General features: G+C 34.6%; 1 protein-coding gene across 14 annotated transcripts in view; it reads left to right on the forward strand.

Annotated features, from left to right (window-relative positions):
• SYNE1 (spectrin repeat containing nuclear envelope protein 1) overlaps positions 1-23,306 on the forward strand; it is a gene marked incomplete at its 5' end in the record, with an annotated part of 420,585 nt that overhangs the window by 99,643 nt on the left and 297,636 nt on the right. For 9 of the 14 annotated variants that reach the window (XM_081044694.1, XM_081044683.1, XM_081044687.1 and 6 more), the window contains 9 exons: positions 3,603-3,623; positions 4,081-4,173; positions 5,067-5,245; positions 9,385-9,581; positions 12,058-12,167; positions 15,295-15,345; positions 17,916-18,023; positions 20,726-20,863; positions 22,045-22,209. In XM_081044694.1, coding sequence (XP_080900820.1) covers positions 3,603-3,623; positions 4,081-4,173; positions 5,067-5,245; positions 9,385-9,581; positions 12,058-12,167; positions 15,295-15,345; positions 17,916-18,023; positions 20,726-20,863; positions 22,045-22,209 — 1,062 coding nt within the window. The remainder of the gene's footprint in view (positions 1-3,602; positions 3,624-4,080; positions 4,174-5,066; positions 5,246-9,384; positions 9,582-12,057; positions 12,168-15,294; positions 15,346-17,915; positions 18,024-20,725; positions 20,864-22,044; positions 22,210-23,306) is intronic. The other 5 variants (XM_081044699.1, XM_081044698.1, XM_081044700.1 and 2 more) reach the window with 3 other exon arrangements.

Here is a 23,306-nt window from a genome sequence, read left to right on the forward strand (position 1 = left end):
CAGATTTTAAATATTATATTCACTAAGGGCAGAAGGTAATGCATTTGAATCTCAGAACAAAATCCAAAGCATTTCCCTTTTGTCTGTACCCACAAATCCCTAATCTCTTTTAATTTAAAAGAAAAAAAATCTACCTGAAATACGTAGTTTGGGACTACTCTTTCTTGCATTTCTTTCTCCATAAGCTCACAAAATAATTGACTATGGGAAGATATGTGTTTTTGAACACTTTTTGTTGCCCTCCCTCTTACTGTTTATTTTTCTTCTTTACAATTTAAAAGCTTATTCTCAAACATAGGATCAAAAACCTGTCTTTGATCTTTGTACTTACTTTGTCCTCCAGTTTGATTTCTTCTTTAGATAATTAAAATGTATTTAGTCCTTGGATTCTTGCTTGATTTAAGGAATAATGAAGGCACTCCTCACTCAAGTTTTACTAGAGAAAATGCTAGCATTGTGTTTATTTTCCACTTGTTTACAGGGCTATTGAAAAAAGCATAGATCGGTATCTATATAATAAGATTTATGTATGTGTGACTCTAATGAATAGATCCATCACCACATCCACAAGTTTTTCTCTCCAATATGGAATCAGGTGGATCCTTCCAAACAGTAATACAAGAGGCCTCCCCGTCCATCTTTCCTAAACTTGCCATAGTGCAGACAAAGGACATAAATTTAGATTCCTATGAGTTCCAGAAAGGTGATCTAGAAGATGAAGTGAGTAAGAGACTTACTATTGTAAGAAGAGGATTGAGCAGTGCAGGCCTGTCTTGAAGAAGGAAGCAAATACTCATCTTGTTCCAACTAGAGCTACCCCCAATGAAATGCCAGCACAGCGACATTGCCAGGTTTTCCTACTGAACAAGAAAGCCAGTAATCTGGATTATTATTAAAATCTATTTATTTAATATATTTGAGTTATTTATTAGATAATTCATGGAGTCGGCTACCGGTATGACTGTTTAGAATGGTTCACTTGACATGCCATCAGAGAAAGCAACTAGTATAGAGTGGTGATGCCGCTATTCATTAGATTTTCCAATTTATCAAGAAAAACTGGTAATGTGAATTTTTAAATTGCATTTAAAAAAATGTATTCTCAAGTAATTTGAATATTTTTTGGAAACATCTGCGGGCCTTGTATTAGTCTGCTATGTTTACCATAATAGAATACCACAGAGTAGGTGGCTTAAACAACAGGAATTTATTTTCTCATGGTTCTAAAGGCTGGAAATCCAAGATCAAGGTGCCAGCAGGGTTGGTTTCTTCCTGTCTTCCTGGCTGGCAGACACTTTCTCTCTAGGTCTTCATAGGACTTTCCTGTGTGCGTGTGGAGAAAGACAGCTCCCGTGTCTCTTTCTCTTCATATAAGGACACCAGTCCTACTGGATCAGGGCCCCACCCTACAACCTCATTTAACCTCAAGGACCGACCTCTAAATAGAGTCACTGTGGGTCAGGGCTTCAACATGTAAATTTTGGGGATACACAACTCAGTCCATGTAGGCCTCTGGCTTGCAAAATCAAAATTTTCCAGATAACGTGAACCAAGTACAATTGTCTAGTCCAGGATTCTGAAATACTATATGCATCAGAATCACCTGCAGGTCTTGTTAAAATAGATTCTTGGGCTGCACTCCCTTAATTCCTGAGTCAGTAGGTCTGGGGTGGTCTCACATTCTTCATTCTTAACAAGGTCCCAGGTGATATGTTTGCTATTGCTCCAAGGAGCTCACTTTGAGAACCAGTGGTCCAATATCCTTCTGCTCAGATTTTATCCATCAATGTAATTCCATCCTCTTTTTGGCTTCTGGAAATGTTTCAGTCTCTTTGGATAACTCTCTATTGCCCCTCTAGCCTATTAACTTATTATAGGTTTGATATAATTTTGTAAGGGAAAGAAGATTTAAACAAACAAACAAACAAACAAACAAAAACCAAAAACACAAACAAAGAAAAACCTGTGCTCCACAAATCCACTGTAGAACACACAGTTTTTAGGAGAGAAAATAATTATGGAAAACATTTTTCTTCACAAGTTGAGCAAAAGATCATTAGGTTCTATAATAAGTTGAATATGTTAACTTCATAGTACAATTAGAGCTGGGCTGGGGTAAGAAATTCAACTTACATTCAACCACATTTTTTTAAAGAATGATATACAAGGAAAGGGAAATAATGTGTCCTCCGTGAAATGCAAGTCTCCCTCCGTATCTATGGGGGATTGGTTCCAAGACCCTGCAGATACCAAAATCCAAGGCTGCTCAAGTCCCTTGTATAAAATGACGTTGTATTTGCATATAACCTCTTCACATCTTCCAACATACTTTAAATCATCTCTAGGCTACTTAAAATACCTAATACAATGTAAATACTAAGTATATAGTTGTTACACTCTATTGTTTAGGGAATAATGACAAGAAAAAAGGTCTGCACATGTTCATTGCAAACACAACCATCCTAGGCCTAGCTACATAGTACATGTCGGCAACAACGTAACTTTTTTTAGAGTACTTTTGATCTGCAGTTGGAACCTGAGGATATAGAGGGCCAATTGTAATCTTATGGTTATTAGGATATATTATAAATTTATGGTCTATGGATTCTAAAATGGATATGGAGAAAATTATGGAGAAGTTTTAAAACAGAGTAATCAAAATGATTATAAAGGTTGTAGGAACATTTTCTCAATCCATTGAAATTTTGCTTCCCAGCAGTCAGTTTGGCTCAAATAAACTCTTATAAGCTTTCAAAAAAAAAAAAAAAAAAAGAAAAGATTGCAATAGATTCTGTCATAAAAGGTTAAAGAAATTTGATGTTCTTTATTTTTCACAAACATGTATTATATGTCTTACACTATGCTAGGTTTAAAACAAATAGACACATAAATTTATAATCTATGGCAGTTCTCAATTTTTTCTGTCTCTGAACACAATGAATGAACATTACCAGTGAGACAGAATCCCATAGATGATCTCAAATTATTTCCAATGATTGTTGTGCTAGCTTTTACACTGCCCTTATTGATAAATAACTAGTAAATTTAAATGAATTACTCAAGCGTAAAGTATTTGCGGGGTGATTTTGCATCTGATAAATTTTTCTTAAAGTAAACCATTGACAAACTTCTGAACTTTATTATTATTAATAACACACCTCATGAAATCGTGGCTGAGAATTACTGAGCTAGAAGTTTAAGGAGTACTTTATTACTTTTTTGGTATTAAGGGATTATGACAATGATGAGCAGTTGTTAATTTTATAGAGATTGACTGAGATAAAATCCATCTTGTTTGGACTTTGGAAATACCTTTTTTAATAGTTGGGAAGGCATTGGAATGAATAATTGAGAACAACTGTAGATAGATTAACATCTGTCCTGAGTACTTTATAGTTATCAGTGCCCAAAAGTAGGCAGCTGAATCCTAATAGTCTCTTTTTCTTTACTATTTCTTGGCTTTCCTTTGTTTTTAAAATGTATTCCCCAAATCATGCTCTAAATTTACTACCAACATTTTTATTCACTTTGAACAAATAACGCTGATGTTGAAAGATTATTTATGTGTGTGTATCATCTTCTCCCTTTGTTTTCCATGTCAGTCCATGTACAGAGGATCACCGGTTAGTATAAATTTAGAAATTTTAACTCCTGACTTTTATAGGTAGAAGAGAGCATAAGTTTCATTCTCTTTGGTAACAAACTTCAAAGTAAGTGCATCTTCTTAACCTATTCACAGTTTCTCTTAAGTTGCAGTGACTTTCTGAATGCAAGGAATAACTCTTTTTTTTTTTTTCCTGTATGGCATTTTATTGGTAATTCTTTGCATGATGTCATGTTTTTTTTCAACTTTAAACATGTTTTTGAAATTCATTTTATAGTTATTTTTATTGTGTGCACCTAATGAACACTCCTAAAATTTCCACTGAAATCATGTGCTTGTTTGTTGTTATGGCTTATCCTAACACTGTACAAGTGTGACCAAGTTTGTTGATGTCTAATAAAGTGCTCATTATTCCATAATTAAGTGGGTTATAATTTTCCAGTATATTACTACCACAGGTTTTTTTTTTTAAACAGATTAAATTAGTCAACATTAACTCCACTGATATAGCTGATGGCCGACCTTCAATTGTTCTCGGACTGATGTGGACCATTATTCTATATTTCCAGGTATTGTGTTACAGCTCCCTTTTCAGTTGATATAATGTAATGGAGGGAGGGAGTGGGTGGACATTTTAATGATGCTGTCACTTGTCATACCTGTGGGGTTGATCCTTGAGCTGGCAGAAATGTGACCTTCACACATCCATTGTCTTTTGGTAGCAGAATTTCCTCTTCTTCCCTGTAAAGGTGTTATAGATAGAACTCCCCAAACAACTCTGGCAAAACCACCCAGTCTGAAAAATGGGCAGGACACAGTGAAGATAAAACGTTGGTATCAAAAGTTGAGAAAATTTTTGTTTGTTTTCTGGAAGGGAGCAGTTCCACACTCCTGCTAGATACTAAGGGGAGAAATTAAGTTGCTGTTCCATTCAGAATAGTGGTTCTGGACATTAGGGTTTTGTTGTTGTTGTTGTTGTTTGCTTGTTTGTTTTAAAAGACTGAATTTTTTAGAGCAGTTATAAGTTCACAGCAAAGTTGACTGGAAGGTACAGAGATTTCCCACGTACCCCCAGCACCCACATATGCATAGCCTCCCCCATAACCTATCAGAGCGGTTTATTTGTTCCGATTAATGAACCTACAGTGACACTTCATCCTCACTCAAAGTCCATAGTTTACATTAGGCTTCACTTTTGGTGTTGTACTTTCTATGAGTTTGGATAACCATTAAGCTTTGTTTATGAATCCGTGCATGTATTTAACGAGTGTTTATTACTACACATAAGGTACAGTTTTAGATGCAGCAGGGAGTACAAGGCACTCAATCCTGCCCCTTAAGAGCTGACATCTTGTCAGTGGTGTTAAGGCTGTGAAGATACACCGTTTTTAGTTGGAAAAGGGGAACATCTGAAAGAAGAACAAAGATGATTCTTACCTTTGTGCTGACTGTTGACGCACAGATTGAAGAGCTGACAAGCAACTTGCCCCAGCTGCAGCCCTTGTCCAGCAGCACGTCCTCTGTGGATAGCACAGTCAGCTCGGAGACCGCCAGCCCCCCCAGTAAACGGAAGGTGGCCACCAAGGTCCAAGGAAATGCTAAGAAGGCTTTGTTAAAGTGGGTTCAGTACACCGCAGCCAAGTAAGTACCAAGAATTTGCTTACATTTGAAACCCTTGAATTGGAGTCATCAGTTTATGACTGAGTGCGTCCTCGAGTGGCTGCAATACGTGAGGAGACATTTGCATGACTGGCTTTGCTTTGGGTCAGGTTTCACTCTTTCCTTAAATTAAAAGATAAACACAAATTATTACTAAGGCTCTAGGAAAATGCTGCCATGAAACCAACTGCTTCTTCATGCATGTCACTGGGCCTGTGTAACTCAGTTGTTTAATCCTATACTTTGATGAGCCGCATGAGGGCTAATTCTGTTTCAGTCATTGTTTGGAATTTCGCTCCTGTTAAATCACCTTTACACAGATAAATCTGAGGTTTAAATTTAATATTTTCTTCATAAGACTATTTAGTTCTACTTAATGATAGTGTGAACTAGGGTCCACATTTGGAAATAGTAATTATATTTGTTTTTGTTTCCTGAGACTTCCTAGCAATTTTAGTTTCTAAAAATTTTTCCTTTGTTTTTATCTTTTATCTGGAATGTAGATTCCTTTGTCAACTCCAGCTTTATGAACAGATAATTTGCTCCTAGTTTTGTTTCCTTCTATTACTTTAATAGGTATAATAAATTTATATGTGGGTACATTTATGTGATAATGGTGGATAGAAAAGTACTACTTTCAAAAAGTATCTTTTCGTAGCAATTTCAATAGAGTTTTTAATTGATCATACCAGTATTTTGTGGCAAGATGTGGAAGATCTCTTCACATAGAAAGTGTGCTTTTCAATTATTTTTCTAAATGATCTGTAAGTCATTCACTTTCATTTTTTTTTGTATGCCTACATATAATATGACTCTTATTCTCTACTTCCGGAAAATAGTTGTAAACAAGTACTTACCATTATAAAATATTGAGACACTGAGCAGAGGGAGTTCTATTTTTAAAGTGTTTGAGGAGCAAAAATAAGGAGAGAAAAGAGTAAACATAAAGAAGATGGAATTAATGTTACTAATGTAGATAGTTTTAATTTTTATAGTGTGTGGGTGGTTTTCTAATTTGGGGTATATTTTTTTGATTCAAGTTGCACTCAAAAATATTTCTGAAAGCAAAGCTTTTGGCTCTTCAGAAACTGTAATCAAAATTAAATGAAAAGCCCTTCCTACATCGCTGGTATGCTGTCTGCATTCCATCTACAGCGGATGTTACTAGTCTCTTTTGCAGTTTAACTGGGCAAGAAACATGCTGGGTAGGAGGAGACAGGTGACCACACACTATGACATTTGTCATGAGGCTATCACAATAAAACTTTCTAATAAAGTAATATTTTCTTGTCCATTGTTTCACACATCATTACATTTAACTGAAAATAAATTGATTTTCATGTAATATTATAATAGCTTGAAGTAAAATTCAGATTTAATGCTGTGGGAGTTTTCCTGCATTAGTTTTGTTTCACACATGGTGTGAGGGGTTTCAAAGATGTGCAGGCGTCTAATGATAATTAAACTCATTTCTACAACTTGTATATTTGTAACATCAGTGGAAGTTGTATGTTTCTTATCTGTATAAATGTCCAGATTCATGGACTCAAGAGTTTTCGACCCATCAGCATATCAGTGATATACATTAGTTGCATAAATTGTAGAGGTTTAGGGAGATAACTGTTTTCTGCCATAAAAGTTCTGTAATGAACATATGATACCATTATGATACTGAATTATTGATAATTTTTCTAAAAGCTGCTTTTTACACTATCCCAGTCTGCATTTTTCAGGCAATTTCTTACTTGACATGGATACAAGATTTGAGAATCTGTACTCATTTTAGTATATGACGTGTTCTAAAATGATAATCTGTGAGAGTCTGTAGTCTGAAGGTTTATCAGTTTGGAAAGACTGAAGATGGTGAGAAAGGATAAAAACATCCAGTAAACATCAGACAAATTGTCAGAGTGTATTCACTGTTTTAATATAAAATTTCTAAATATTTGAGAAGTAATTAAAAAAATAGCTTCAGCAATACAGGACAGTTATGTTCCCCCTCTTTCTCTTTTTTTCTTTTCTTTTCCTTTCTTTTTTTTTTTTTCCTTTTCTTTTCCTTTCCTTTTTTACCAATTTCTTCTATCAGTATGTAGTCTCAAAAATAAAAGCATTCGTTACAGCATATCTGACATTTGCATACCTTATTTTCAAATGGCTGAGAAGAACAATTGTATTTGAGGATAAAAATTAACATGATAACCAAACAAATGAAGATATGTATCTCAGATCCCTTTACAATAAATTAAAGTTAATTTGTAGTAGAGGGCAGAAATGTCTATAAACAGAACACACTTCATCACTTCTTTAAATGATGTGTCTAAGTTTCTTTGATTTTGTATCAAAGATTCTTAAATGAGAGGTTTGGACTAGAATTAAAACTTTTTAGGGCTATCACCAGTACTTTGATCTAAAACAAAACAATGTAGGAGCACACGTGCGCGCGTGTGTGTGTTCAATGAATACAGAAGAAAATGTACTGATGTTTTAAATTATTCCAACATAGTAAGTATATAAGAAAACATTTTATATATTTATTTTTGAAAATGTCTAAAACAATAAATAAGTTCAAAAAAATCAGAAAATGTGAATTACATGATGAATATTTATTAGCTAATTGTTTATTTACATCCCACCTTATTTTGTTAAAAAATAATTTGAGGTAGCTTAAGAGACTGTGAATACAAAAATAGTTATAGTGAGGAAATGTGGGCAAAGAGGAAATTTAAGTAGAAAAGTAAGTTGAAGCCAGAAGCGAATGTACAAATGAACATGTAACAGGAACATACTGCTCAAACTGGATGGATATTGGCCAGTGTGTCAGATGTTGGCTGAAAAAATATATATTTGTACTACCAAAGACAGGAACTCTAAAAGAGCTAAAAAAAGATACTCAAGGTTACTTTACAAGTACTAAAGTATTACACAATTGTTTTTTCAATATTTATTTATGAAGCCAGTGATTAGATCCAATGATGGTCTTTTTAGGACAATGTATTTTATGCAAACTGAATGTACATTGGTAAAACATAACTTAAAGTGAATCTTGTTTACTGAGGTAAAATTTAAGGGCACTTTTCAACTTTCTATATTATTCAGTTTATCATTCAGATATATCATTCAGATATATTGTATCTTACAGTTCATGGAAATTTTGAGAATATAGGGTAAAAAAAATTGAGTGATGTTATTTCTGCTGTAATGAGACTGATTTTTTAAAAAGAAACTACTAGAATATTTTATCCATTGAGTGTTACCTAATTAATGGATCACCTTTAAAGGCTCTAGACTTAAGGGATGTTGCCGTTGCTCAAAGGTATCTTTACTCTTTTTGGAACTATCTTTACAGTCGACAAGTTACATGTAGAAAAAAATTACTCATGTGAGTTGCCTCACTTCTGTTTTTAACAATAAAGTATTACTACTAACTTGAATCACTTTAATTATTGTAATTGGCTTTGAATTAATCAAACCCCCCATCAAAAAACAAATACTTGCTGCCAATGCAATGCCCTCAAGGCAATTCAAAAAAAAGAGTTTAAAAAACAATTTGATCTGTGGGGTAACTGGAGTCATTTGGCTCCTTTGTGACTGATGTGCAGATATGACCAACATCCATCTGTGTTTGTTCATTTTAATGCATTTGATATAAGTCAGACACAGTCAACAATGTTTATTATCTATTATGTCAGTTATAACCTGTGTGCGTATAACACAGCTTACTCATCATTATCATTAACAATATGTTTGGTATTTTATCAAAAATATCCAATGATGAATTATTATCATTTTTGGTGTTTTTCTAATTTTTCCTTTTTTAAAAATTTGGCCAGACAATTTCCTAGAAATTGATTTCCTTTTAAAATGTGCTTTAAATTGAATATCTCAATTACTGAAAATTTTAACATAAAATAAACTTTAAGCATGGAACCAGATTTCTACATCTTATCATCTTACCGTCTAAAAATATTGTTTTGTTTAAATGTTCTCAAAACTGGTTAAGTGGTATAGCTAACTGCACTTCATTTGTTGCGGGAAAGGATTGGACTCTGCGTGAGGCCTTGAGGAAAATGCCTATCATCTCTTCGGAATGTGACATGATTTTATCTTTTTTTCACATGAAGGCAGACTGGAATAGAAGTGAAAGATTTTGGGCGGAGTTGGAGAAGTGGGGTTGCCTTTCACTCAGTCATCCATGCTATCCGACCAGAGCTAGTGGATTTGGAGAGAGTGAAAGGGAGATCTAACCGAGAAAACCTGGAAGAAGCTTTCACTATTGCTGAGACAGAACTGGGGATCCCAAGATTACTAGATCCTGAAGGTATGTTGAGTAACTGTTGGTTTATATGTCTTACACCCATTAGGATTATATGTCTTTCACCCAGTAGATTTCTATGTCTTATACCCAGGAGGTTTATAGGTCTCACACCCAGTAGGTTTATAGGTCTCACACCCAGTAGGTTTATGTCTTACACCCAGAAATTGCAGATGACTTTCAAGACTCTATTAGAGGCCAGAACACTTGAGAGAAGCACAAAAACAAACAAACAAACAAAAAAAAAAACACCATCTTCCTGCACTGATTATCTTTTGGAAAAATATTTGCCTGGACATCAGTGGTTCAGCTAGGTGAACTGTACTTACTGACTATATATGTGGATGGAATGAAAGTTTTAGAGGTGTGCGTTTGGGCAGGGGATAAAGGAATTACTCTATTTATGTAACAGGGAAGAAATAAAAGATTATTGGTAATAATGTCAGATCATATCTTTAAAATGTCAGTCATTAAATACTTATAAATGATGATAATCATCCAGTGTTTGGTGTCAATCAAAAAAACTACACAAATGATTGACTCTTATTTTCCATTCCACTGTAAGACTGTGAATTTTAAGATTTTCTGGACATGGAGTTAACTCTTTCAACCTTCAAAGGACAATACTGATGCCTTTAATAAACTTTATGAAACTAAGTCATTATTTTGAAATGAAAGGGTCAAAGTTAATTTTCCAGATGTCACAAATAATTTATTTGGCAGTTATGGAAATGTTTGTTAGTGAACACAGAAATGTAAATACCATGTAAATGAATTATATTTCAGAATGAACATTTCTAGCTCTAAAACAATGTCTAGGTGGAGACACTTGTGTTTCCAAGACAAGTTGCAGGTGGACCCTAGTTAGTGTCTTCTGAGATAGGGGAGCAGCCTGGTGATCTCTAGCAATTTTAGGAACCTGCTTAGGGCTCCCAGATTCAGTAGGATAACCAAGGCTTTCCACCTTGTTTCTGCACAAAAAGACCCAATAGTATCCATCACACTTACTCAGCTCAAGGGGAAAGCCACGCACATGTCCCAGTCAGCCCTCAACGTCAGAGGATGCAGCAGAGATGGACGTTTTCCTAGAGTGGGATGAGAGGAGAATATAAATGGTTCTTTCATATCCACTACACTAGAAGATCTTACTATTTTCTTTGATTATCAGAAAGTGAGATTGCCCAAATCCAAGGCTATCCCTGATATAAGATGATCCTTGCTTTTCCTAATGAAAACTTCCCTATCAAAAAGTGATTTAGTCAAATTTCGTGTATAAACTTTTAGAGATACAGATTAAATAAACCAATGTCTATTATAATTATTTTATGACTTAGTTACACATGTGCTTAAAAACATGTCCTATGTTCAATCAGGTATTAAATGTTGTTTTTCTTTCCACTTTTCACGTTTCATAAAGTTTCTCTCATTCTTCACATGCCTCTTCCATGTCAACAGTCTGTCATTTCCAAAATCATCTTTGAGTCATCTAACAAATTCCAGAATATGTTATCTTTTCTTCCTTTTGTGTTTTTTGAGTTGCAGCACTTTTTAGATCCTGTATGGGTCGTCCTTAGAAATTATATCTGAAAGCACAAGGAACATTACAAAATATTAGGGCAGATTGTATATTTTTATTTAGAGTTTTTGTTTGTTTTGTTTTATTTTTTGCACTGTGGGTACATATTTTATATTGGTAATCTCCAAAATGTAATCACTTTTTTCATTGCCTTTAAAATGGATATTTCAAGTTCTTTTTTACAGAATTCAATATTTTTTATTTATGTAGTCTTATCTCGCGTATAATTATTAAATTTTTATAAATATCTTTGCCTGATTTTTTAGTGGTTTTATTAGGTAAACATCTATAAACTTCAAATGACAATGATTGAAATGTTTTCAGATTCTGTGTCTCTGTGACAAAGCACTTCATCGCACAAAATGCAGTAATTTAGAGCGAATGCTCCACAATGCAGAGGCTTTCTAAGGAATTGAATAGAAGGCATCTTCCTCTTTGCTACAGCAAAATTTGTGCTGGTTTGGGGGTATCCATGTTTGACCATGGGTAGTTGCACACGCTATGTAGATACTTGTCATTCAGTTCCACGCCTGTGTTTTAAATACTACCCCAATTCTGGAATTTACGTATTATTTGTATTTTATTAACTAGACAGAATGTCTGCATAATCATATCATATCTTAGATTTCTGATCAATTAACATGGAGATTTAAATGAAACCAGTACTACTTTCCTCAAAGCTCATAGTTAAAATGTATCATCTTTATGAATCATAAAATGTCCACCTTCTATCATCCAGACTACATTTGTTTCTCCTCCCAACCCCCAAAACTCTATATAGTAGTTCCATTTTCCTTCTATATTTAGGACAATGTCTTTTGGTGTATTTGCTAGATTTCAAAGTTTGTGTTATTATAATCTAACTAATGCTAATTGATTTATTCACGTTTGTTTTTGCTGTTCCAGATGTTGATGTGGATAAGCCAGATGAGAAGTCTATTATGACCTATGTAGCCCAGTTTCTGAAACAATACCCTGACATACACAATACAGGCCCTGATGGGCAAGAGAATGACGTAAGTATTTGCTTTTCTTCAAGTATTGATAGTGACCAATTTTTAAGCATGCTGTTTTCAAAACATTACATTGCAATGCACTTTAATATGAGAGCAACTGACTAAAAAGTAGGTATTACCAACTGGAGAGGTGAACAAAGAAAAAGACTTCTCTGATTTGTATGTTGGATATGACATAGAAAACATTACTACTGATAAATGCTGGATATATATAACACTGATGGATTAAAATTGAGGAAAGATAACAGTGTTGGGAAACCCCATTTTAGATCCTTTTATATCCATTACATCATTTGCACATCTAGTCTGGAGCCCCTTGTTCTGCTAAATCTGATGAAATCTAATTTTGACTATTTGATTTTGTTATGTAAGTTGCTTTTCAGCGCAAACATATGGAAGTAAGGCAATCTTGTAAAAGTTCTAATTATTCACTGTGATTACATTTTTAAGCCTTTAATAGTTTAAATCACATTTACATTTTTCATACTGCTCAAATGGCATTGTTCATTGTCATAAATAAAGAAAAACAAAACTTAGGAAAAAAAGGAAAAGAAAATTAGCTGTATTTAGTCCTTGAGAGAGAACCTATCCTAGAAAAATATATGTTGGTGTGAGTTCCCAACATTTTTCTGTGTATATGCAGATAAATGTATTTTAACAAAAGTAGAATCATAGTGTATATACAATTTATAATTTTTTTCCATTACATTATACAAAACTTCTTCCATGTCATTCTTTCCAGGTCATCATACAGATGTACAGTAATTTATTTATCTAACTGTTGAATTTTTTTTTTATTTTTTGCTATTATAAACAATGCTTCTATGAACAATTTTGTAATAAGGCATTGTTTTACAATTCTTTCTTAGGAATGTATTTCCTAGGCTAAACAACATACAGATTTTTAATGCTTTTTGAAATGATTTTTCACATACCCTGTAAGAGAGTTGTCCCATTTTATATTCTAACCAGTGCACCAGAATGCCCATTTTCCCTGTCTTTTACAGCAATGACTAGTACCATTCTCCTAATTTGTTAAAAGTAGCATTTGTTTATTATATAGAAAGATGGATTTCCTGATGGTGTTATAATCAATTATAAGACAAAGTGACATCAGGGAAGGTAATAAATGGAATTTTCAAAGTGTATTAAAAACAATCTCTCTGTCTTCATTGCTTAGGTCACACCTAGAATTTTTTTAGAGTACTTTGAGATGATAATGAAGAGCAACAAGAAAAACAGAAACTTTTAAAAATGTATTTTCTAAATAAACTGAGAAACAGATTTCAGGAAGTAAAAGGTCAGGGGAACAAGCCCAAATGTTTCGAATAGGAAAAAGCACTGCACTAATAGAAATCAGTGACTTCATAAAAGAATTCAGCAAAACAACAATGACTGGTGTTTCCTAGGTTGCTTGAATGAAGCTAATGTAGCATGTGATAGAACTGTACTAGTTTCTTAAAAACTGTAATTTCAGGAAGGCTTTTTTGTTCCTTACCAGGATTTAGGCACAAACATTGAGCACCTGAGTAACTTATCTACAGACAGCAAAGTAAATGTTTGTAAAAAGCACTGCAGAAGGCAAAAGTATAAACTCTCAGTGCAAATCCTAGCACAGATGGAGGCACGTGCTTTAAAGCCATTTAGGGGATTTCTGGGTTTTGCAAGTGTAATCAGGCATGGATGTGGCTGTGCGAAGAAGAAACTCTAAAGAAAGCATATGAGACTTAAGGCAGCATAGAGAAAAGCAGCTTCCCATCTGATTTTCATATGTGATGTCTTTATAGTACCCAATTGGATTTATTTCTGATCGCATTTCTGCGTTTGCACTATTTTAATTTCTCTGACATTAATCATCTCTCCAGATGAGTACATTCTGTGACTGAAAAAGTCTGAGAAACAAAAGGGGATGATTTCATTAATGCTCACAAGCGAGAATTTAATGCAAAAACCCTTAGAGGTTTGAAACACAAATACTCCTGACATAAGCTTGTTAATGTACTTTACTAAAGAGGCTTTATCATGAAGAGATTAATCTCATCTAGAAAATAAATTCTTATTGTTCTTTTAAAAATCCCCTCTACCCCATCCCTAAAAAGTGAATGGCATATGATTTCAAAAATTAATTTTGAGGAAAATGCATTATAAGCTTTGCGCTTTTTTAATGTGACATTTATAATATAGGAGCTAACCATCTAAAATGACTATTTCGTATAAGAAAAATATTATATTTTTTGTGATGTAGGACTTATGTTTGTTTAATGCAGCTAAATGGCCACCTTAATGCTATCTAATGAATCTTTAAGATTTTTTTAAACTGTGCATATTGGGGCTATTGGTGCCATCACTCAGTATTTGTTTGCTCATATTTGTCTATTAGTTCTTTTAATTCATTTTTTAAAATACTGGCATCCACATATCTACCAGGCTTCCACTTTTTGGTGCATTTGATTTCTATGTCTTCTTTATGAATTTATTGAAATTAGATATTTTATGCATACAATTTTAAATCTAAATTTCATATTAGAAATAAACATACTATGTCTTTCTTACATCAACCAATAAAACAGATAAAGAAAACTTTTTCCCGAAAGTATTCCTTAGATAATCAGCACTCAGTAGTGAAAAATAAAATAGACCTGTTGACCCATCTCCCTCCCCCATTAAGCGTTCAGTTATTAAGTTCACTCATTCTTTCTCCCATTGCAACAAATATTACTGACTGCTTTCAGAAGCACAGTGCAGTCTTAATTGCTATGAGCATATAGAAATGTATATTACAAGTGTATTTATAGAGAAAAATATGAATCCATATACCTCTTCGTTACATTATTCTTTTAAAATGTTTACTATTTCAAAACATTTGTAAGACGTATATATTGCCACATACAATTATTATAAGTTAAAATAAAAACATCAAATGCCAAAATATTACATTGCCTCTTTGGATTCAAACATTTTGATACTTTCAAAAGTTATGAAAACATCTCAAAATAGCAGTAGCCTTAAAATTATTGTCTATTTATTTAGAGACAGATGCTTCTCCATTGTTTTTTCTTCTTGTTCCCAATAAAATTTTTGAATTATTTGAATTATTTTTCTATACGTTATCTTTTCATGTTGTTAGGAAATATTTCCAGATTTCCCACATTTTGCACATTCTATCCAAAATCTTAAGGTAAGATTTAAGTAACCTTGAATTAGTTACCCCTTTCGAACATCCTACATTCCGTAGCTTGTTAGCCATCCCTTTGCATGTATTTGCCTTAATACACACATTTTTAATACTTTAATTTTGTTATGTCCTTTCCTTTTCTATCAGAACAAATAACTTTCTTGTTAATAAATGTTACTTAGAGTCTAAGTCACTCTTATGGGCTTCCCCACTAATCTTTAATTATAAGATGACATCAGTTAATTTCTCTCTAATAACATTTAATAGCACTAATAAAGGAGAATTTGCAATGACTGTTGGGGGTTTTTTGTGTTTGTTTTTTTTTGTATGTGACATTGAAAATAAAACTAAAATTAGAGATTTATTTTTGCATTTTAAATAGTTAAGCAGGAAGTCATCAATTGAAAAAAGGTAAGTATTCAGTTAATTTATCATCCTGAGTTTAATCACATCTTTCTGCTTAATATTGGGTCATATGGTTTAGTAAAGTTTCTGACACATGATAAATACTCAAAAATATTTGTGGAATTAATGATTATGAATTCTTTCCCATATCCAAGTTATCCTGTACTTCAGTTTTCCCATCTTTCTTTATGTTCTGTCAGGCCTGAGTAAAGGATCTGTCAACACGATAAGCTTTATGCCAATATTGCAATAAAAAAGTCAGAAGGAACTAATTTCATATGAAATACCAAATTTTATTTCAGGTAGACCAAGAGTATTTCTTTCTTCTGAGCTCATAAGACTGTGTCATTCGTGCTTTTATGGGCATGAAAATGAATAGATAATAAGATCTGTGGCTTGCTCATGGTCACTGTTCATTCAGAAGAGCCATCATGGGAGGAGCTGAAGCTTTGGAATCTTGGGCTCCCGTTCCATTTCTTTCTCTAATTAACTGTGTTACCAGTCAATCATGTTTTACACAATTATATATCGAGTGACACTGGGTGCCAGATGCACCCAGTGTTAGGCTGGAGTAAAAAAGATACCTAAAGGGTTTTTATATGGGGGAGAGGGGAAGAGACAGTGAAGTGGATGATACAATGTAGTGCATTTGGAGCTCAGGTTGTTACAAGATCATAGAGAAGGATTCTCAAAAGGTGGTCCCTAGACTAGTAACATCAGAGTCACCTGGACACTTGTTAGAAATACACATTCTCAACCTCCATCCTAGGTTGGCTGAGCCAGAAAGTTTGAGGGTGGGCTCTAGCAATCTGTGTTTTTCACAAGCTCTCCAGGTGATTCCAGTGCATACTAAAGTTTGAGAACCACTGGTATAGACTTCTGAGTTAGAAAAAACTTCTGGGTCAGAGAAGGTTGTGTCTGAGCTGAGCTCTAAGGGGTACATTATCCAAGGGAAAATATTCCAGGCAGAAGAGGGTTGGCTTTGCAGAACTGCAAAGTGAGAGAGGGCATGGAGACATCATAGTATTGTGTGCCAATATCTGTACTAGATGTGTTACACAGATTATCTTTGTTGCCCCCCCCAAACCATGGAAAGGGTATGTGGTGACTCCTCAGATGGTGGTATAACAGTAGAGAGGTTAAAAACAAAACACACCAAAAAAGATGTGCCTATGGTCCCAGAGCTAATACGTGCTAGAACCAGAATTTGTGACAAAATTTTTGCCTGCCTGTATAGCCAACACTCTTTCTACTCTGCCACTTCACCTGTCAACAGAGATGATTTTGTCTCTGTCATGGCTGTGATCACTGAATGAGCTGCTGTAGTTGAAAGCTATCTATAAGTGCCAAAAGGTCATGGTAAATATATTTGTGATTAATTTGGCATTCCTACCAGATAAGGAATCTTGATGAAAAATTAGGACATTTTCACTAATTCGATGGTAGGATTGTTTTTGTTATTATTTGTGGAAACAGCATGTAAATCTGCTTTTCAAAAATTTATTATTTTATTTTATTTTATTATTTTATTTCTGAGATGAGAGTGGTGACCTGGATACATTCATTCAGCATATAATTTTGTAACTACCTTATAGGTGCCATGTTGCCAGGGTCTCAAAATACCACATTGAACAAGGTAATTGTGTTTTCTGTTCACATGGAGCTAGTAACACTGAATAGTATTTTTCAATAATATACACAAGTAGTCCAATATTACTGTGACTGTAGCTCCTTGAATTTGGTCAAAATTAATCTCATCTGGAATAGTCCTCTGGGTAACCAATGGCATTGGATTATGTCACTACTCCCATTCCAGCTATGGCTCGGAGTACTTGTTTGGTTTTTTTTGTTTATTTTGTTTTTTGTTTTTTGTTTTTTTTGTACTTAGGACATTCCTGTCTTGCAGACATTTTTCTTAATTAAATTAGTGTTTCTTGAGGGAAAAAAATAAAGCTAATTTCAATATTCAGAGACAATTACAGTATTTTTATAGAATTAACTCTTGTTTTTAGCTCTCCAAAAGGGGTGAGAATAGAGAGAGAGAAAGTTTTTCAGAGACAATTGACACCTATTAAATATTAAGTCTATTCCAGGATCAGGCAGGTATTAATCAGTAATTAAATAAATGCACAGTTACTAATAAAATTGTAACATCTGCTGGTTTCTAGAGAGAAAACAGGCTAATTTTGAAGGAAACAAAAGTTTGGATAGAACAATTTGAAAGAGACTTGACAAGGGCACAGATGATGGAATCAAATTTGCAGGATAAATATCAGGTAATGTATGGAAAAGACATTTCAGTGTTTCAAAAGGCTTTCATGAATAAGATTCTTGTATGTCATTCAATCTATGTTTAATCTTTCAAAGGATACTAAGGAAAAAAGTCTTTAAAGAAATATGTGTTATCTTAAGTTTGCATGTAATTTTGTAATTGTATTTCTATGTAAGTAAGTAGTTTTAAATCGCATATGTCCATATTGTAACTAGAGCCCCGAGGCTTCATGATTTCCAGAATTCAATCTTATAAATGACCCAGAACACAAATATCTAGTTATTGCTTTGTAGAACTCATGATTTTGTAGATGTCACATAACAATAAAAAAAAATCCACCAAAACATGACTTCAGTGCCAAATTAAAAATTACTATAGAATAAGTTGAATTTAATAAAGGATTGCATTATGAGTATTTGGAGTGGGCCCATTAATGGGATCAGTTTCTCCTGTGATCTACCTAGTTAAACACTATTGCATTCAAGTTGGAGCCAGGGTTGTTTTGTTGTTGATTCCCCCAGTCTCATTACACTGTTATTAAATGGACTTTGGCTTCCAATTTCACTTCCAAGACACAAAATTATATAATGGGTTTTCCCACTAAATTGTGATTTATTTTATGCAGCATTGACATTTTCCCCCTATTTAAAATAGCTTTGTATTTTAGTGGCAAAACTGTGAGGTGTGATCAAACAATATGGTAAATGTTTAAACAACCAAAAAAAATTACAGTAAAAGACACATTGCCATTAATCCCTCTCACTTCGAACACACTTATGCCGTCGTTCTTGCCACTTTCTGAAGCAGTTCTTTCGTATCTTTAGTTGCACTGTCGTGAATGCCTTGATGTCCTGAATCAATTCAAAATGTTTTCTTTTCATGGTCATTTTGACTTCGGGAAAGAGCCAGAAGTCGCATGGTGCCAGATCCTGTGAATAAGGTGGATGAGGACACACTGTGATGTTTTTATTTGACAGAAATTGCCATATACCAGAAGTGATGTGTGACATGGAGCGTTGTCATGATAGAGGATGATGTGTGGCACACTTTAAAACGCACCTTCTCTCAATCATAGACAAGTTGAAACTTGTCACACACTGTTACTAAGGTTCCACGCGCCATTTCCCATATTGAAGATCCCAACCTTTCCATTGTATGGCACTTGGCAGCAGCGTTCACTGTATTTTGTGATCCCAATGGGAAGTCTCTGTGTCACACATCACTTCTGGCATGGCAATTTCTGTCAAATGAAAACATTATGGTATGTCCTCATCCACCTTATTCACCGCATCTGGCACCGAGCGACTTCTGACTCTTCCCCAAAGTCAAAATGATTCAGGACATCAAGGCAGCCATGACAGTGCAACTAAAGACACTCACAAAAGAGGACTTCCAGAACTGCCTCAGAAAGTGGCAAGAATGATGGGATAAGTGTGTTTGAAGAGAGGGGGAGTATTTAAAGGTGTCTTTTAATGTAATAATTATTTTTAATTTAAACATTCACCGTATTTTTTGATCACAGCTCATATAATATATTTTAGACTATATTGTATTTCAATCATTTTTTGCTACAAAAAAAGATACCATGATGTGAGCAATTCAACATGGCAAACAATATAAGATTTAGCTATTACATTAGTGTGTATTTCATATAATTATACTTATAACGTGTGCCTGAATGTAGGTGGGTAATGCCATCAATATTCTATCTGATGAACTTGACAAAGTGGTCAATATGTGCTTATATTATCATGCTTTTTTGCTTGAAATGCAATATAATCTTTTTCCCAAAAAGTATAATTTTCTGGGATGAGCTATATTAAAAAATTATTAAACCAAGAAACTGATAATAGAAATGCAAGGACAGAATGAATATACTTAGTCTGTTAGTGAGTTTCAGTTTTAGCATAGATTGTCAAAAAATAAAGTGTCAGTTGTAAAGTCGCATGTTGTGCAGATGTTAGTTTATAAAAAGGGAACTAAAAGGATTAGAAAAATACAAAACAGAAACACTCCTTTCAGGCCAAATATGATCACTAGTTTCTTAAAATAGGGTTAGAGACCATCTGAAATCTGAATATAGGGAACACATGGGTTTACGGTGTCATCAACATGTTCTGTTTGTACTTCTCAGTCAATAGTGTACTTTCCAGTTTTTATGTTCATAGAATTCTGTGAAATAAAATTGAAGATTGACTTTATATTTTGGCATTTTTAATTACATTAAGTTAGAGGGAATGGGAGGTAACTGTGGTAAAATGTTTATTCACCATCTCCCCCCAGTGTTCCTCATGTGGATTTACATGTTTGTCTGTTCTGAGATTTAGCAATTCTCTTAGATGTGTTATCTGTTAGATTCGGTAGGGCCATTCTCATGTTCTTTACCATAACTGCACATATTCGTGGCATTTTCAATTCATATTTAAACATAGAGTCATATTTTAGGAAGTGTTAATTTAATATGAAATGTAGAAGTCAGGGGAGATAATATGTAGGAAGCACTTAGCGTGGGGCAGGCTCATCGTCAGGCTTGATGAATGGTAGCTGCTGTTAGTATCATGACTGTTATTATTATTTTTATTATCATAAACAACATATATTGAGTGTTATCCAAATATGAAGGATTGTTATTTAGGAAATGTGGTTTCCTTTGCTTTTGCTTTTTTTGAGTCACTGCCATCTTGGTTGCTGTTTTTCCCCTTTTAGTCCTTTAAGCACTTCAGAGTTCAGTATGAAATAAAAAGGAAACAGATTGAACAGTTACTGCAACCATTGCAAAGAGACGGCAAACTGACACTTGACCAAGCCTTGGTAAAACAGTCCTGGGATCGAGTGTCCTCCAGGGTAAGTTCTCCCGTGGTTAATTTCCTTCGCGCTTACGTGACCTAGTCAAGACTATTTTCCATCATCCTTTTCTGCATAGTAATGTCGCATCAGGTCCTCCTGCCTCTGTCTGAAGCAGGAAAGACTTGACTGTGGGAGAATCTTTGCCCTCTCTTCAGGTTTTCTTTTAAGTTAAGGGAAGTTCTTCTTCAACAACATTTTCCCTGTTTTTCCTGCCCTGCACATGATGTCACTGTTGACAGGGTGATAGCTTGAAATCCTGGGAGACCATCTGGGTTCCTTCTCCCTTCACACAAATTAATTCTGGGTTGTTTAGGAGTGGAGCCTCCCCAACTTCTGCACAATCCATAACCATGGTTCATCAGTAGTTAATGATCTTCCTACATTCGCATTCATTTTTATAGTCTTTAATTTGAACTTACCTTGGTATCTGGTCTTTCATGAACCTGGAGGAAGACTGCTCAGTAACCTCAATATTAATACTTTGCAAACTTAAAGACCAAGATTTCAAAACCTCTGAAATTTCTATCACTAGTGGGAATATTTGCCTTGAAATTACCCTGTTTTCTTCATTTTTATGATCTTTTTTTTCCCCCATAAACTCTATCAAAAGAGTTTCCAAGCACTCAAACCCATCCTACCTGGCATTTCAATAAGCTGGGGAAACGGTGCTTAAAAAGTGAATAAAGTGGAAGAAGTGGAGAGATGGTTGGAGAATTACATTATTGCAGAAAGAATCCTGAATACTCGTCTTCCTCCAGAGATGTCTAGATGACCCTGATTTTTCCGGACCTTTTCTTAGGATGCAGGAGGTTTTAAGGGAAACATCTGCACCCTCGAGCATGTTAGCAAACTCAGTCCCTTCCCTTTCAGCAAAAGCCAAACTGAAACTGGGTGCTTTATGCTATTCCTGTAAGAAGAAAATGGAGTTCAAGTTCTCAATAATATCCTTCCATGTCTAAGATGTATTTTAGAGTTTGCTCAAAATTTGCTTGTAACTGTATTTCCTCCCCATTCTCAAAGCACAAAATTCAGAACACAGATAATTTTTTATTTGAAATTTATTAAATTAACCTGAAATTATTAACTTAAAGCCTTTCATAGGCTTTGGAATCATTTAGGGGAATTTTAGGAACTGACTTCTGTATGAGATATTTTGGTTTTCTACTTTTGTATTTCAGCTCTTCGATTGGCATATACAGCTTGATAAATCTCTTCCAGCACCTCTGGGCACTATAGGTGCCTGGTTATACAGAGCAGAGGTGGCCCTGAGAGAGGAAATAACCATTCAGCAGGTCCATGAGGAAACAGCCAACACAATACAGAGGAAACGTGAGCAACACAAGGTAAAAATTCTGGTCAGAAAACCTTCCAGCATAACAGTCCCAGTGTGCTTTGGATATGTGGCCTATTTAGAACTTGCAGGGACGTGGCCTTCCAGGCATCCGTTCATAATGAATCAGAGATGTCACACCTTCTTAGAAGTTCTCAGGTCTACTTCCCTCTGCTGTACTTGTTAATGACAGTTCCAATAAATTTATTTCCTGAGGTATTTTCCAGTAGCTCTTTGATATTCTTTTCATCTGCAGTTATCTTTGTTAGTTCTGTTGTTATACATTATTTTTCAAACCATAAGCCCACAGACAGTATGTATTTGCATAGTAATGTGATCACCCATTGGCTCCAGACCTCATTCCTGCTTCCAGTCTCAAAGGAAGGCAAGGCAAGTCGCCAGCTTCTTGTGTTTCTGGTGCTATGAGGTGGAGTGGGGAGGGGGCACTGATGATCTTAACTAGTGGAGGGATTAGGCCTTGATGACATCTTAGTCATTTGTGACTTTTTCAGCTTACTGCATAAAGTCTACTATACTTCCTCTGTGTGTTTTGTGATAGGTCAGACCTAATTAAAAATGCTATTGTTTCATAAACATCACATTAACACCATCCTGCATTTTGTGCAATTGAATTTGTGTATCTATTTAACTGTCTCATGGGGGTTTGCTATATATGTGAAAAATAAATTGACAGGCAGAGATTTCTCCTCCTGACCACACATGGGCAATTTATAGCTCATATATAATTTCTGCCAAATTATTGATATTTTTAAAGCTACCCCAAGGAAGTAGACTGTTGTATATTCCAGACTAGATTATAAAGCAAATTCATGACAGATTTCATTTCATGTCCCTTTGGGATCTTATTTTTGGAACTAGAAATCTAGAGATGCCATGCAAATTCAACTCCTGGCCCTTTCAGCTCAACTCCCTCAACCGAGACTAGCTCATCCAGCAAGACTGACAACAAGATGTTGTTATCCTAGACAATCAGTCAGGGTCCGTCCTGCATTTATTCTTGGCCCTCTTCATTTATAACCACTTTCAGTTGATTATTCCTGAGCTTAGCCTCTTTCCTCTCCATCACCATAAACACATATGCATAGCACA

The sequence above is a fragment of the Rhinolophus hipposideros genome, assembly GCF_964194185.1.
Source record: "Rhinolophus hipposideros genome assembly, chromosome: 3".
Classification (NCBI taxonomy): Eukaryota; Metazoa; Chordata; class Mammalia; order Chiroptera; family Rhinolophidae; genus Rhinolophus; species Rhinolophus hipposideros.